Source organism: Aedes aegypti, chromosome 3 (genome assembly GCF_002204515.2).
Source record: "Aedes aegypti strain LVP_AGWG chromosome 3, AaegL5.0 Primary Assembly, whole genome shotgun sequence".
Taxonomy (NCBI): Eukaryota; Metazoa; Arthropoda; class Insecta; order Diptera; family Culicidae; genus Aedes; species Aedes aegypti.
Genome location: NC_035109.1, coordinates 153,013,328 through 153,029,627, shown reverse-complemented (window position 1 = coordinate 153,029,627; position 16,300 = coordinate 153,013,328). Strand labels below are relative to the sequence as shown.

The following is a 16,300-nucleotide window of genomic DNA, read 5'->3' as shown; positions in this document are numbered from 1 at the left end:
TGAAAACCAACTGATTTGCTTATTGAATTCGAAATGTAGTAGCTTTAGATAGTCATGTGTGATAGAACATAAATGTCAAGGGACTGAAAGAAGAAATTTGGTAGAAAAACTTTTGCTCCCCAAAATATGGATCCGAGGCTCCTCTGCTTGTCGCATGCTCTCTTGATTTTTTTTCAAACCCGTGAGCCAGCAACAAGCGGGGCGCCGCAAATCTATAATTTGGGAAGCCAGGGATAAGCATATTCCATTTTTTTCGAAACTGAAAGCCAGGAAAATCTGTTAGTAGAATCCGATTTTTCTACTCAACTATACATTAATTAATGTTTTCTTTTAGAAAGGTAGAATTCTCGTATATCGGTCAACTTCACTAATAAAAGAAAAATCGAATTCACAAATTTTCATCTAACACTTTCAGCTTCAAAATTTGCTTCTTCTCTTTGGAAGCATGATGATGACTGTCTTTCGACACGAGGTCCAACCGCAATTCAGTTCACTATGCATCCCATGGGTTGATCACAAACAATTTAGAAGCTTTGAACATGGAAATCGATAGCATAGCTCATGGATTTCATCATAACAATCTCATTTCGCAAATCAATGAATCGACCAACTTGAACATGATGATTATGACACAAGATAGCCATAAGCAAAACACACTGAATCCGTGTTGGAGTGATGATCTATGCGTCCATAGGTTGACACATACGAATCTGAAGAGAAAGCTTCGGGAACTTATGTGGAAAAAATATGGAATCCCTGTTGTCGGTTGATGAATCAATCCATGAAGCAAAACACAGGAATTTAATGTGTAACACACACGAAGTTTGCAAGAAAATTATAGCAAAACGATATGGACGTTCATGAATCGATCCATAATTTTAAACACACAGATCGAGCGTGTGGGTTTTTATCAGTGGAGGACATTTTGCTTTACTCGTTTTGAAAAAGGAGGACAATTCAAAAATTATCCATACCAAAACATGAACCAAAATCACGAAAAAAAATATGTTTAAAAAAAACTGATAGTTGAGTAATTTGTTTGACAAACAACATAAATCCATCAAAAAAGTTTCAATGAAGCGAAAAAATCGTCTTTCTCATGACAAAAAGCCATTTTGATACAACAACATTCATAGAAACCAAACAAACCTTAGTCTACGAAACTTACTTAAACTACGTGCAACCTAAGAAAAAAAATATTTAAACTTAACGGATTCATTTAATGAGATCGTTTTTTTTTAGAAGATGTATTTTATTACAATGGTCTCTAATTTTGTTAAATAATTGAACTTGTTTTCATTTCCAGCCCTAAGATTAATGTTTTACATTATAACGTTTTTAAAAAGATGAAACCCTCTGTAGAAAGAAAATTAAATTAAATTAAAAAAATATTTTTTTATATTCCATTTTTTTTTTGACAAGTTAATTTCATCCTGATAAAAGATAATTAAAATTAGTGTTCGCTAAATTGTTTTAAGATGATACGGAAACATTCTTGGAAACCGCAAAACTTTCTCAGAAAATAATAGAAAAAAATCATTGTCCTTAAAATTTTTGTTCCTTTGCACCTATTTTTCGCCACCTGTTCCTGATTCGCCACCCTCCATAAGAAATCAACGTAAGTGGCGAATTAAGAACCGAAATTAAAAACGTGACGAATACTGGTGCAAGTGGTCCAGTATTCGCCACCACCATTTTTAATACAAAAACATAGTTTCTGATTAGTTTTTATATCTTCCCTGCTGAGCATGGATTGAAAGCTTTCGTTTGATGTATTGACAGTGACCAAAGGTCGTTTGATTTATTTATAAACAATATTTTTCCTTATGGTGGCCAAAACTGGTACACCTACCCTATAAGATTATTTACAAAATAAAAATTCACAAACATGCAGAAAATAGTGATGAAATTTTGCCGAACTTACACTGAGTTTAGAAGTGGAAAATAATTCATCATATTCAAAACTAACGACTATCTAGAGATTCCCACAAATAAACAATCAGGAAACTAATGGATATGAAATTGAATATTCGATAAACCTGAAAAAGGAGGACATTTTCAGCCCAAAGGAGGACGGGAGGACACATGATCAAAAAGGAGGACATGTCCTCCCAAAGGATACCATCTGGTAAGCCTACTCTGAAGGTATCAGGTGTAGATACTCCCGTGCACAAACTCGAGCTCGCTGCTGTGGTGAACAAAATAAACTTGTTAGAGAGCTGGATCCTATTCTTGGCACTTTTGATTCACTTCGGAAGTGTGTGTGTTTTTTTTAATCTACTGAGCTCATATTGTGGGCTTCGTGGCCGTGCGGTTAGTGTTACCAAGCATTTAGCCGCATCGAGTCAAGGGGTGTGGGTGCGATTCCCGCTTCAGTCCGAAAAACTTGAAATGAACTAGAAATGTATTTCGACTGTGCCACTGGGCGTTGCATGCTAGTCCGTTGTCTATTGTCTAGTGTGGTGCTTCCTTCAAAGGGCAAATCGTCCACTGGAAGCATCAACGTGTAAAAAAAAAATCTCGAAAACCTGTTCAAATAGTCTCAATTCAGAAAAGTGAACAAACTTACTTTATCGATCCTACGTGTTTCGCAGACGGAATTCCACACGTTCCGCTCTTACCCATCTAGATTTTTCACTTTTAGAATGTTTAATTCCGGAATTACAAAACGGCGTAAGTAAGAATTTCAACTTTCGCAACCCAACTGCTACTTTCACCGCTCCGTTGTGTGAAGAGACAAAGTGACTTAAGGCTTTTTTTTTTTCACAAAATGGCTTCTTCTAAAATCATTAACATATTGTTATGATAGTATTGGTATTTGCAGCATCAATGAAATATAACTGCTCATCAGCTGATTTTATGGATAATTTATACGAAGAAAAATGCTTCAGGTGGAACTTCAATATTAAATCACCACTCTCAGATACAGCATTATCAATTCAGCGACAATATGCATGAGATTTATATCCTCAAAAAAAATCTCCGATCTTATGCCGCATTTCATTGCCTCACACAACTACACTTGTAAATAGAAGGTGCTTACCTTTTCCATTGTAATACAGTGGCAAGCATTTGTGTTTTGGATTCCATATTGCGTTAACTACACTTCCACTAAACAAATCTTTCATTCACTTTCCTTAAAGGAACACATTTCCACCGGGATTTCAATATTTATAAAGTTTTATTAAACGCAACACCCAAAACTATTATGGCGGTGGTTTTCACTTGCTGCGAATCGACGCCGCCGCGGAACACTGAGGCATGCCTTTGTTTATGGTCCAAAATATCCAGCTTTTTTTCTGTTGTACTAATTTTCAGTGCGGAAAGGTTGGGCAAAGCATAGAAGCTTGAAACTCATACGATGTTTGTTTTTCGATTCTCTCAAATTACAGAAACCATCTCTACGAAGCTTAAAATCATACCAAGAGTTTATCAATTTGGACCACCCAAAATAATTGAAAAGCTCCAGAGTGCGATGCGTCGGGACGCGTCTATCGTGTGTGCACAACCATCGCGATCGCTGAGCGCAGTGATGTCAGAGTTGCTATCTGTAAAATCATAGCATTTAATGTGAATTGATCACACAAATCATTAAAATTTGATTAAATCAGTGATCTTGTGATGGAAAACTATTTGTAAAATGATAAGTTTTAATAATTTGCAGCAAATTTTCCGAAAACACGCATATAACAATTGGTAGAAAAATCTGTTACCAACCACCTGGCAACACTGTCATCTCTTGCAAACATAAACCGCACCGGTGCATAACAAAAATATGCGATAAATCCAATATAAAACAGAGAAATTCCGTTGCCGTTCATTAAATTATAATGTTTTCTTTTGATATGTACGATTGAAGAGTTGATTTTGATTTCAAATACTCGTCAATCTACTAAATATCCCATGTGTTTACATAAAAATATGCTTAACACAAATGTTATATTTTTTGTTTGTTTGTTTTGAAAATGTACATGGAAAGGCGACACTACAACTATTACATCAATGATGATTCTAATGATTCTTTGACTTACACGCCGCTTCACCTTAACCACGAATCAAAACTAAACACTACTTGAGCCGATTCTACACTGGTAGAAAAACGTCGAAAGTAACTGGAAGTCGGTCGAGGATCTTTTCGGGTTGGAAATTTTCTCGACTTCCCAGGGCATAAAGTATCATCGTACCTGCCACACGATATGCACATGCAAAAATGGTCATTGGCATAGTAAGCTCTCAGTTAATAACTGTGGAAATGCTCATAAGAACACTAAGCTGAGAAGCAGGCTCTGTCCCAGTGGGGACGTAACGCCAGAAAAAAGAAGAAGCATATCACATTGCTTACTAGTGGCTTTTCGTACTCATGTTGCGTGCACTAGAGCAGCGAGCTTGATTTTACGATATCATCTACACCTGATACCTTCAGGGCCGTTGGGGGACCACTAAGTGTCCACGCATGGACTTAAAATGTTTACCTGTTTTTATTTCTTACCAAAACGACCACTTTACAATGACGAACTTGTAGCATCTCTCATTTTTGAAAAATAAGGGACGACCTACTGCGGAGCCGTCTTCAATCTTCCGAGGATCACTAGAAAAATTACTCAAGAAATCAATGGGAGAAACTGCTTGAGTTTTCTTTAGATAGTTTCTGCAGAAATATCTTGAAATATCTCTCACATGTATCTGGAGTTTTCCTGGAGATATTCCTGAAGCAATTACATCAGTGGCAGAATAAAGTGCGCATTGGCTATTTTTTCATACAAAATGGTCAAGTTTAGAGGCCTTGATTCGCCGCACTCAGAAATAATACCAATTTTACTTAGCAGAAAATACATACTATTTCGAACACAACCTTTTAAGTTATTGTAAATATCCCATTTAAAATAAAAACATTAATTGGATTTGATAATATTTCGTAAACAGTCGATTTGGCTGAGAAATGTTTTTCTACAATGGATCATTAAAATAATCAAAACGTCCGCTATGGAATGCATAGATAGCGCCACCGTAGCCTTGTGTGTTTGACAGAACAGCAGTGCTGTCACAATGTTAAATCCCATATACAGTGGCGCCTTTGTTTCGATGCGGTGAGCACTGGTAAAAACTACCTTCAATAATCCATTTTCTTTGTCTTACCAAGTTGTACAATTTTGCAGAAAAAATACAATAAAAATAATTTCAAATTCAAAATTTCATATTTTTTGTCAAAATCTGAGATTTGTGATAACTTAATAGTTTGTTCATGGAAAGCTGTGAATTTTGTGTTGAGCAAATTTCAAGCAATTTTCAAGCTGCGAGTACCTTGAAGAATTTGATGAGGCGTTCATAGGCAGAGTGATTACTACGTGAATTCTTCGGTGAATTCCAGATGTAAGGTTAGTAATGTTTTCTGAAGCTAACATCTTGTGAAATTACTGTTAATTTACCAGATGAATCTTGAGAAGACTGTTTGAAAAATTCCTTGAATTTGTTCCTGAGAAATATGTGGAAGAATTTCTAAAGTAATCTGTAAACGAATTTTTGAAAGAAGCTCCTGGAGATATAATTAGATAAGTTAAGGAACGATAATGTAATTTAAAACGTAATCCTAGTAGGCGAATCCCGCCAATTTTTTTTCCCAAAAAAAAACACCGGGATGTAGGCAAATCCAGAAAACAGATGGATGATTTTTTTTTCTTTTTATACACTGCGGAACACGATTTTGTCTCAAGCACCAAAATACCGCTATTTACTTAATTAAGGGTTGCTAAATCCATTGCCATTTACAGAAATATCATAGCACGTCTAGTTTTTGAGATATTGGCTGTTGAAAATGCTGAATTTGACTATTTCAGCCAACTTGCATGCAAGTTGCCCAGCTTGTATGGCAATTTATTTGCTCAATTTGCCTCCGAATTCAAACTTCATGTGTATACCAATACTTATCATCAATGTTCACAATACGTTTGAAGCTTGAAACGTTTTTTTGTTGGTTTAGAAAAGTATTGTATTTTGCCATATAAGAGAAACGAAGAATTTCGTATGGAGACTGCAAGCATGTTGAAAAAATCGATTTAACCTCAATTTAAAATTGAAATATAAAGATACATCATTTCTCTCTTTAATAGTAATTCATTCATAAATTTCTTACAGGATTTCTTTAAATCTACGTATTTTTATAATTACTCCAAAAATTTCATGGTCCAGGAATTTCTGCAAGCATTTATCGGGAAATCGTCTGTGCATATCTCAAGAAAATCCACTATAATTTATAGGAAGAGTCACCCAGAAACACTTTTGAAGATGTCTCTCAGTGTTCATTCGAGGTTTTCTCCGGTCAATACTCCAGATACGTCTCCAGGAATTTATTCAACATTTCCTATAGATTTTTTTGGGACTTCCAAAAAGGAAAATTCCTCCACAAGCTCTTCCTGGTATAATGGTTGGGATTCTACAGGACTTAAAGCAAAGAAATCCTGTAAATCAATTAAATTTGTCCAAAAAATCTTCTTAAGTTCTATCCAGAGATATCAATAACGGAAGATTTTTTTGCGAATTCCGGTAAATGTGTTTGTGGGAATGTCTGGAGATGTACTTGGATGAACAGTTTGAGAAAACTTTAAGAATACTCTGAAAAACAAACCCAAGGAAAAAATCTTAAAAATGTAATTAATGGAGATATTCTTGAATAATAACTTAGAAACTCCAAACGGACGCGTTAATCGTTGTAGCGTGTGACATGTAAGGACTGTTCATTTAAGTAAGTGAACACCTAAATATTCACATTTTGGTGTGAAAATTCCATAAAAACAAATAAAATTTTGTTTCAGTGTGTATTCAAGTGTTTATTTTGACAGCAGACAAAAGTTGACATAAAAAAATTATAAATTCTAAACGATGGGTCGAACTGACATGGCGACTCTCAATTTTTTTCTGCACGAATGGTGTACAGAAAAACTGCCGTTCCGAGATTTGGCTTAAATCGCGAGGTGTCCAAATTGAATTTTTTCAACGCTGTGGCCAAAACAGATATTCCTGACGACGTACGATACATCCCAACAGAAAAATTTGGGAAAAATGATTTGGTATGGCAAGCAATTTGCTCCTGCGGTATGAAAGTACTACATATTTCACGACGGGTTCAATCAACAGCGAAAATTACAGAACTGAATGCATTAAAAAATTGCTTCTGCCCATCTACTGAAAGCATACCATGCCTCCATTGTTTTTGCCAGACTTAGCATCGGCTCACTATGCTTCAGCTACTTTGGAGATGCTCAAGAAGGAAAAAGTTGAATTTGTAGAAAAATGATCGAATCCATCAAATTGCTCAGAACTACGCCCCATTGAAACATATTGGGCAATAATCAAACGAGATCTTAAGAAGGATGGAAGAGAAGCAAGCTCCATCGATTTTTTCAAGAAAATGTGGTCACAACGAACAGCAGCATAACGAAAAGTTCTGAAAAAAGTTGTGCAGAACCTTACGGGAGGTATAATGAGAAAAGTAAGAGCATTCTCCAGCAATGTTCAAATTTATGTGAATTTTAGGTAAACTCATGAATTTGTTCGAAAATAAACAGTTTACTGTAAAAAAACACGTGTCCACTTTCTTAAATGAACAGGCCTTAATAACGTATTTAATATATGGCAAACTCACAAAAAGTTGCGCAAATATCGAATGGACTTTATATGAAAACTTGTAGTATGTCAATCCCTTATCCAAGAAGCTTTCAAAATGATATAGAATGATACTTACAATACATCATTACCACCCGCGGCAAAGTTCAGCGCCAAATCGTACTCCTCGTCCTGCAACATCCGGAGCAACATGTCCTTCTGGTGGTCCGTTTCGGCGCTTAGCAACTTGTCGGCCAGCTCTTCCTTGACAACCGGATCGCAAACGCTTCTGTTGGCGCGGAACTGTTCCAACAACTGATCCGAGTCCATTTTGATAGGCACGAAGTGGAGCACCACATTCTTCAGCAGCTTGAGCAGCGATGGTTCCGGAATCCGGTAACCGGCTAGAACGTGTCGTGCCAAATTGATGACCATCTCCCGACCGATGGCCGTACTTTGGAAAAGCGACGAGAGAACGAGAATGTGCAGTTTGGTTTCCTCTGGTGTGCCGATCTGTGGAAGATAAAGGATTATCAGGTTAATAGATGTTCAAGCTATTCAACAATGATGGAACTCACATTGTCAGTCATCTTCACGGACGGGTATGCCATCGACACCTCATTGTCACCGAATTCCAAAGAAGCGGTTTTATAGTTTTTGTTCTCGAATTCACTCATGATAACACGCAGCTCGGAATCGCTGTGGTAGCGCGTTCGGACCACATTCTCCAGCGTGCGATAGTCGTAAGCCGAGGACCAGTGTTGGGGATCATCTCGCATTAACAGGAAGTCTGCAACCACTGCTGATGTAGCCTCCGGAGGAATGCGAACTTGCACGGTTTGTGGTTCGTAGCTAATACAGAAATAGGTCAATCAACTGATTTATTTAATCCTTGAAATTCCGGGACGAACCTTGGATTTTTATAAGGCCATAAATCGCAAGTCAGTCCCATCTGTAAAAAGTAGGCATTGAGTAAATGGGATGTGAAGTTTTCGAACTTGTGTTCCATACGAATATTCGAAAAATTCCAGAGTATTGGAACATATTCAAATCTTAATGAAACTTTCATAACTTGCTTAGCACTACGATATATTTACGAGAAAAATATAAAGATGATCAAAACACGGGTCATTTTGTCTTACACTGTGCGGAAATCTGTAGTGGGACTGATGTGCGGTTACTTTTCATTATGGGACAATTTGACTTGCTGTTTTTTCCTTATTTTTCAGAACAAAAAACATAATCTCATTAGTGCAGCTGAAAGAATATTGGAAGATATGCTAAAAATTGAACTCAACTCAATTTTGACGAAAATGCAGATGGGACTGACTTGCGATTCACGGCAGAGTAGATCAATTTAATTTATACGAATTTTAAAGTAAATGTTGTTATTTGATCTTACAATCCATGGAGACATCCACCATGCCCCTTTTCCCCCGGTGTGCGTCATAGAGCCAACTATTTGCATTTACTTTAAAATTTGTATCAATTTAGTTGACCAAAAGGTCTCCGAATTATGACCATTTGAAAATTTAATCATCGTCCCGGACACTTAGCGGTTGAAACACCTTCAACTTACCCAGCAGCATCAGCCGTAACGTTGTACAAACCGGGCAGCAAAATCCGGTAGTAATCGCCTTCCTCGGTACTGAACGTGACATGTTGGATGTTGTCCACCTGGATCGTTGCATGGGCGATGGGATGCCCGATAGTGCTCTTGACTGTACCATAGATTCCGTGCTGAGTCTGTTCCACATATCGCAGCAGCGCTTCACGGTTCTGCATCCAGAAGTTTGGCAATTCTTCGGCCTTGGGGAACTTGTCGCAGCCTACCTCCAGTGTCAGTTCGTAAGCACCGCCAACAATGTAGGACCAATCTTGCATACCACCCGTAACCGAGTACCATGCAGCCCCATTGGTGATTCCGTCCTTGAAGCTTTCCTTGATGTACGTTGGACATGGTTTTCCAAGATGCATCGTTGTGTGGGCCTGAAATATACGCACAAATTGAACATGCCATCCCCCGAAAACGTCCAAACTATACACTTACATTAGCGTACGTATGCGCCAGGTACTTGAACATCTCGTCTTCCTCTGTGGGGTCACTAACGGTGCGCGGATCACCATACCCATTCGAGTAGGCAAAGTCCTTCGGCGAATCGTCAAACGGATAGTTGGCTACCAGTGCACCGCCGTGCAGATTCGCCGACAGCACAAACGGAATCGATAGCGACCAGTTCATGACGGCATGCGTCTCCGGTTCCTGCTTCATGTTGTAGCTGTTTCGCCCGAACTGGTCCGGGAAGTTCCGGTTCAAGTCCACATTGTTTGCATTGGCGCGACCTTTGAGGTTGTCCTTGTCGTCCATTTCGGATATTTCGTACCCGTCCGGGTTCATGCTGAACAGAATGTGCAGCCGGGTGTTGTTGACCAGCTTCGTTACCCGTTCCGTGCGGTTATAGTTCTCGCAAAGGTATTTGGCCAACAGCAGAAGAAGTTCGCGCCCTACCACTTCGTTACCGTGCATGTTGGCAATGTACTTGACCTCTGGTTTGCCTGGGATGTGTTTACCTGGATTGCGGGTAATTTCCATTACCCATAGGTCACGCTTCTGAACGCTTTTACCGATTGAGTACAGGCGGGTGATCGATGGGTAGTTTCCAGCCAGATCGTGAATCATTCTGCGGGTATGAAAAAGATGAGGTTAGCTTTACGATTGTCGCACGATTAATCATTGCCTGAAGCACGTTGATTCGTTGTATGAATAAAGAGGTATTTACACCTGTGTTGTACATAAAACAATAGCGCGACTTCACGGGGGGTGTTAATGTTTTAGCGCTCAGCAAAAGAAATCGGGAAAAACTGAAGTTTCGATGGTAATTGGATAAAAGAAGGCAGCAACTGTGCGCTCAGAACTGAAATTCGTTGCGCTTCTGAACCTACAAAATCTTTGAAAATTCTTCACTAGGTCAACGCTGAAAGTGGTGAATGGATAAGAAAAACCCTCCGTGTTATTTTAAAGACAAGATCGCAAATGTATCTTGTATCTGCTTCGATAGTTGGTATGTGCATAAACACTCTGTTCGACCTGGTGCAAAATGCTCTTCAGGTATTCGACAGCTTGCGCCAATATGGCCTACCGATTAACCCGAGTAAAACATCTATTGTAAGAAAGACGAAACCGCGATGGAATTAGAGCTCGACCTTTTTTTGGCACTGAGATTAATGTGACTGATCAAGTAAAGTATGTCGGAGTCATTCTGGATTCTTGGACTTCAACTTTCTTGGACACCCTTAATTCAGAGTCAAGAAAACTTGTATAGCCTTCAGTCAGTACCGGCGAACCTTTGGTAAAACTTTGGGCTAAAACTTAAGTGTATCAAATGGATTTACACAACAGTTGTTCGACCAATATTGGCATATGGATGTCTTGTGTGGTGGCAAAAGGGTGAAGTGAGAACAATCCAATCAAAATTGGGTCATCTCCAAAGGATGTACTTAATTGCGATGTCTTGTGCGTTGTCTACGACTCCTACAGCATACATCTTAAACAAGAAGCACTTTCTTGCTCTTACCGTTTATGGGTACTGGATCTACTGGAGAAAAATCCAGTGAATCGTAGATCTACACATACTTCGTTGTTTCCACTTTTGCTGAATTGGGATACAATTGATCGCACGACTTCATTGGTCCTATTCTGATTCCGAAGTGCTGGGCGGACACTCAGCACAAGCAATATTGGAATACCCAAGTATCCACTAGCCCGCTAATTCGCATTTTTTGGCCTGATAGGGCTATTATACGGCTAATATGGGGCATGTCAGGGCACGGCTAATATGGGGCATGTCAGGGCACGGATAATGGCTGGGCATGGCGTACCATTGGTACCTCACGTACCTGCAGGAATAAAATAGACCCCTTTATGCGATCCTTAGCCTCTTGCCCAGCAACTCCTATCCCTACCTCCTCATGGTACTGACCGAGGTACAAGTAACCTTGGGAAAGATCGGGTAACCAATCCCAGTGGGAACTTTGGTCGTATGCTGACAGGGAAGGGGGGGTTTGCTTTTGCTTTTGCTCCTGCAAATCTGGAGCTCCATGTTACGAGCGGCTCACAACAGCGTCTGTTCCCCATGTCAGGGGCGGCTGATCATCGTCCGAGTGCCAGAGAAGGGCTCTAAGCTAAATTGCGCACTATGGTCCTCCGAACATTTAGGGGGAATGGCCCTCCGGAAATCTAGGGGTTTGGTGTCAACCCTTGCAAGCCAACCGTAAAAACACATCAGCACAGGAACGTCAACGAGAGAATACGGATCGGAACAATCGGCAAAAACCACAGCGACGGAAACTTGGTACGTGGAACTGCAAATCTCTCAACTTCATCAGAAGTACTCGCATACTCTCCGATGTACTGAAGACCCGAGGTTTCGGTATCGTAGCGCTGCAGGAGGTGTGCTGGACAGGAGCAATGGTGCGAACGTTTAGAGGTAATCATACCATCTACCAGACCAGCGGCAACACACAGCTTTTATAGTGATGGGTGATATGCAAAGGCGCATGATTGGGTGGTGGCCGATCAATGAACGAATGTGCAAGTTAAGAATCAAAGGCCGCGCATAGCCCACACTCCGGAAGCACAGATGGTGACAAGGACGCATTTTACGCGCAGCTCAAACGCGAGTACGACCGCTGCCCAAGCCACGACGTCAAGATCATCATAGGAGATTTGAACGCTCAGGTTGGCCAGGAGGAGGAGTACAGACCGACAATTGGAAAGTTCAGCGACCACCGGCGAACGAGAACGGCCTACGACTGATAGATTTTGCCGCCTCCAAGAACATATCGGTACACCTGGAGATCCTCAGCAGACAGAATCGCAAATCGACCACGTTTTGATCGATGGACGGCACTTCTCCGACATAACCGACGTCAGAACCTATCGTGTCGCTAACATTGACTCCGACCACTACCTGGTGATGGTGAAACTGCGCTCAAAACTATCTATCATCAACGATGTACGGTACCGACGCCCATCTCGGTACAATCTAGCGCGACTGAAACAACCGGATGTCGCCAATGCGTACGCGCAGCATCTTGAGGCAGCGTTGCCGACTGCCGAAAGCATTGTCAGATATGTGGAACGGAGCTCAAGAAACGATTGGTTTGACGAAGAGTGCCAGGAGGTTTTAGAGGAGAAGAATGCAGCGCGGGCTGCAATGCTGCAGCATGGTACGCGGCAAAACGTGGAACGATACAGACTCAAGCGGAAACAGCAAACCCGCCTTTTCGGGGACAAAAAGCGCCGCCTGGAAGAGGTGAAATGCCTAGAGATGGAGCTGCTGTACCGTTCTCAAGAAACGCGGAAGTTCTATTAGAAGCTCAACACATCCCGCAAAGGCTTCGTGCAGCGAGCTGAGATGTGCAGGGATAAGGATGGGAACATCTTGACGGACGGACGCGAGGTGATCGAAAGGTGGAAGCAGCACTACGATGAACACCTGAATGGTGCAGAGAATACAGGCACAGAAGGTCAGGACAGCGAAGGTGATGGCTACGTCAGCACAGCGGACAGTTGAAACCAACCAGCTCCCACAATGGGGGAAGTTAAGGATGCCAACAGCTCAAGAACAACAAGGCCGCTGGCAAGGATGGTATCGGAGCCGAACTCATCAAGATGGGCCCGGACAGGTTGGCCGCTTGTCTGCATCGGCTGATAGTTAAAATCTGGGAAACGGAACAGCTACCGGAGGAGTGGAAACAAGGCGTAAAATGCCCTATCTACAAAAAGGGCGACAAACTGGAGTTTGAAATTTATCGTGCATCCCAGATTCTCCTTCCGTCGTCTATCACCTATAGCAAACGAGTTCGTGGGAAGTTATTGTGATATTTGTATCAGTGTAAGAACAGGGCTGCCAACCAGCAGCGTACAAGTACCTTGAAATGAAGAAGAAGAGAGGAGAGAAAAATAGCGCGTCATTGTTATAACGTCCGTGTTCTTGGCTAGTTGTGCAATCAGAGAATAAACTTGTAATCATCAGAATTTGTGCGTTAAATATATGTTTATTTCGTGAAACATCACAATGGCGACGAGTATGCAACGCAGTGATATGAAGGCAAGTGTTTTGTAGACGGAGACGAGCTAGAAACCGGAAGAAAAATTGATTCGAATTGCGGTTTGGAAACGACAAGATGGCGACTAGCACGGCGTTCCGCCCCTTCGATGCGGAGGTGGAAGAATGGCAACTATACAGAGAGCAGCTGGAACAGTTTTTTGTGTCAACGAAAGTGGGTGATGATATGAAGAAATCGGTTTTGATCAATCATCTGAGCCCGAAAACCTACAAACTTCTGAGGGACCTGTGCACACCGGATCAGCCAAAAGATAAAAGCTATGACGACTTGTGTGAGATATTGACGACGCATTTTACGCCCCCCGTCGTGGTTCACAAGGAGCGTAGAATGTTTTTCCGAGCAAGGCGACACGAAAATGGACATGAGACAGTAAATCAGTGGATAGTGCGAATTAAGAATCTGGCGACGAATTGTAAGTTCGGGGATGCGCTTGTACATAACCTCGTAAATAAATTTGTGGACGGACTGGACGGCAAGGCGTACGATCGAGTTTGCGAGGAGGACGAGAAGTTGACGTTGGAAAAGGCACAGGAGTTAGCGCTGAAGTATGAATCGGACGATACAGCGGTTCAACTAATGTTCGTCAAAAACAAAACGCAGGGAAACACGAAGGTTAGTGGCGAGAGAGCAGAACGACGGATGGATTCTTCGAGAGGAAAATGTTTGGCGTGCTACAAGACGGGGCATTATCGACGAGACTGCAGATTCAAAGAGTACGTATGTAAGAAGTGCAACAAGAAAGGGCATCTTCAAGCGGCATGTGAGTATCAACGAAACTTCTATCTGGCGGCAGAGCAATCGACGAATTCACATGATGGTGGTAATCGGCATATCGAACCGGATCAAGTGGATTTACAACAAAATTACATAAGTAAGTGTAATACTTTTAGTTTGTACAGATTATCAGATCACGATAGGACAAAAGATTGGTTCAAAATTGATGTTATGATAGGCGAGGACACTTTCACAATGGAACTTGATTCGGGAGCAGGGCTTTGTGTGGTATCTGAAGAGTTCTACAGGAAGAGGTTGGCCAGGTGGCCTTTGGAGAAGTCGGATTTGCAACTGCAGTTGTATTCGGGGGAGAAAATGGGAGCTGTTGGGATTGTGGTTCTTCCATTAGTGTACAGTGGAAAGAAGAGACAAATTCTGTTCGCCGTAGTGAATGAACGTGGACCACCATTACTTGGCAAGAATTTTATGAAAGCGTTTAATATGCAATTGACCGTCGTGCATAATGTTGCGCTGGGACATGAAGCTGAATTGACAAAAATCCTAAGTGAACACGAAAAATTATTCTCAAATGGGTTGGGCCATTATGCTTATGGAAAAATTAGTTTGGAACTAACGCCGGATGCTACACCAACGTTCAAAAAGCCGAGGCAGGTACCCTTCAAATTTCGAGAGCAAGTAGCGATCGAGCTGGACAAAATGGAAAAAGACGGAATAATTAGTAAGTGTGACAGTAGTGACTGGGGTACACCGTTGGTACCGGTAGTAAAACCGGATTCGAGTATCAGGTTGTGTGGGGACTATAAAGTGACATTGAACAGTTATTTGAAGGACGTTAAGCATCCGTTACCCACGGCTGAAAATATTTTCGTAAGGTTGAACGGTGGCCGCAAATTTTCTAAGTTAGACTTGTCTAAAGCGTACAACCAGTTTGAGTTAGATGATCGCTCTAAAGAAATGTGTGCAATTTCTACCACCCAAGGTGTGTATCGTATGAATCGGTTACCATTTGGTGTGAAGCCAGCATCGGGAATTGTGCAGCGCGAAATAGAGAAACTGTTGTGTGGTGTAGAGGGGGTGTCTAATTTTTTGGACGACGTACTTATTACGGGAGCAACATATGAAGAACATTTGAAACGTCTGGAGCAAGTATTCAATATTCTTGAGAAAGCGGGGCTGAAATTAAACAAGGAAAAGTGTCAGTTTTTCAAGGATAAGGTGACGTTCGTTGGATACGTGATCACGGAAGACGGTTTGCAAAAAACAGACGAGAGGATTGCAGCAATACGTGATGCACCCGAGCCACAAAATGTGACGGAAGTAAGAGCTTTTGCTGGGCTCGTAAATTATTATGCGAAGTTCATAAATGGCCTGGCGGATATTATGAGCACGCTGTATAGTCTACTACGCAAAGGAGCGAAATTTGAATGGACAGAGGAATGCAAACAAGCTTTTCAGAAAATTAAGCATGAAATCTGTAAAGACGTCACTTTAGCACATTTCAATCCAGCAGCGGAGCTTTTTTTAACGTGTGACGCTTCTAACAAAGGAATTTCTGCAGTATTGAGCCAGATGGAAGGAAATGTGGAGAGACCGGTAGCATTTGCTTCTCGGATCTTACACTCGTCAGAAGTAAATTATAGCGTTATTGATCGAGAGGCTCTGGCAATAGTGTATGGCGTCAATAAATTTTATCAGTATCTGGCCGGTAATCATTTCTGCATACGAACGGATCATAAACCGTTATTGAGCATTTTCAGTCCGAAGAAAGGAATCCCAGCGATAGCTGCCAGTAGAATGCAAAGATGGGCCCACTTTCTGTCAGGGTTTAGCTACG

General features: G+C 41.1%; 1 protein-coding gene across 1 annotated transcript in view; it reads right to left on the bottom strand.

Moving 5' to 3' along the window:
* Positions 1–16,300, bottom strand: part of LOC23687919 (carboxypeptidase D) — a 91,798-nt gene that overhangs the window by 12,418 nt on the left and 63,080 nt on the right. The window contains exons 7-10 of the mRNA XM_011495429.2: positions 9,650–10,280; positions 9,179–9,588; positions 8,178–8,451; positions 7,739–8,112 (exon numbers count right to left, since the gene is read on the bottom strand). Of these exons, the coding sequence (XP_011493731.1) occupies positions 7,739–8,112; positions 8,178–8,451; positions 9,179–9,588; positions 9,650–10,280 (1,689 nt within the window). The remainder of the gene's footprint in view (positions 1–7,738; positions 8,113–8,177; positions 8,452–9,178; positions 9,589–9,649; positions 10,281–16,300) is intronic.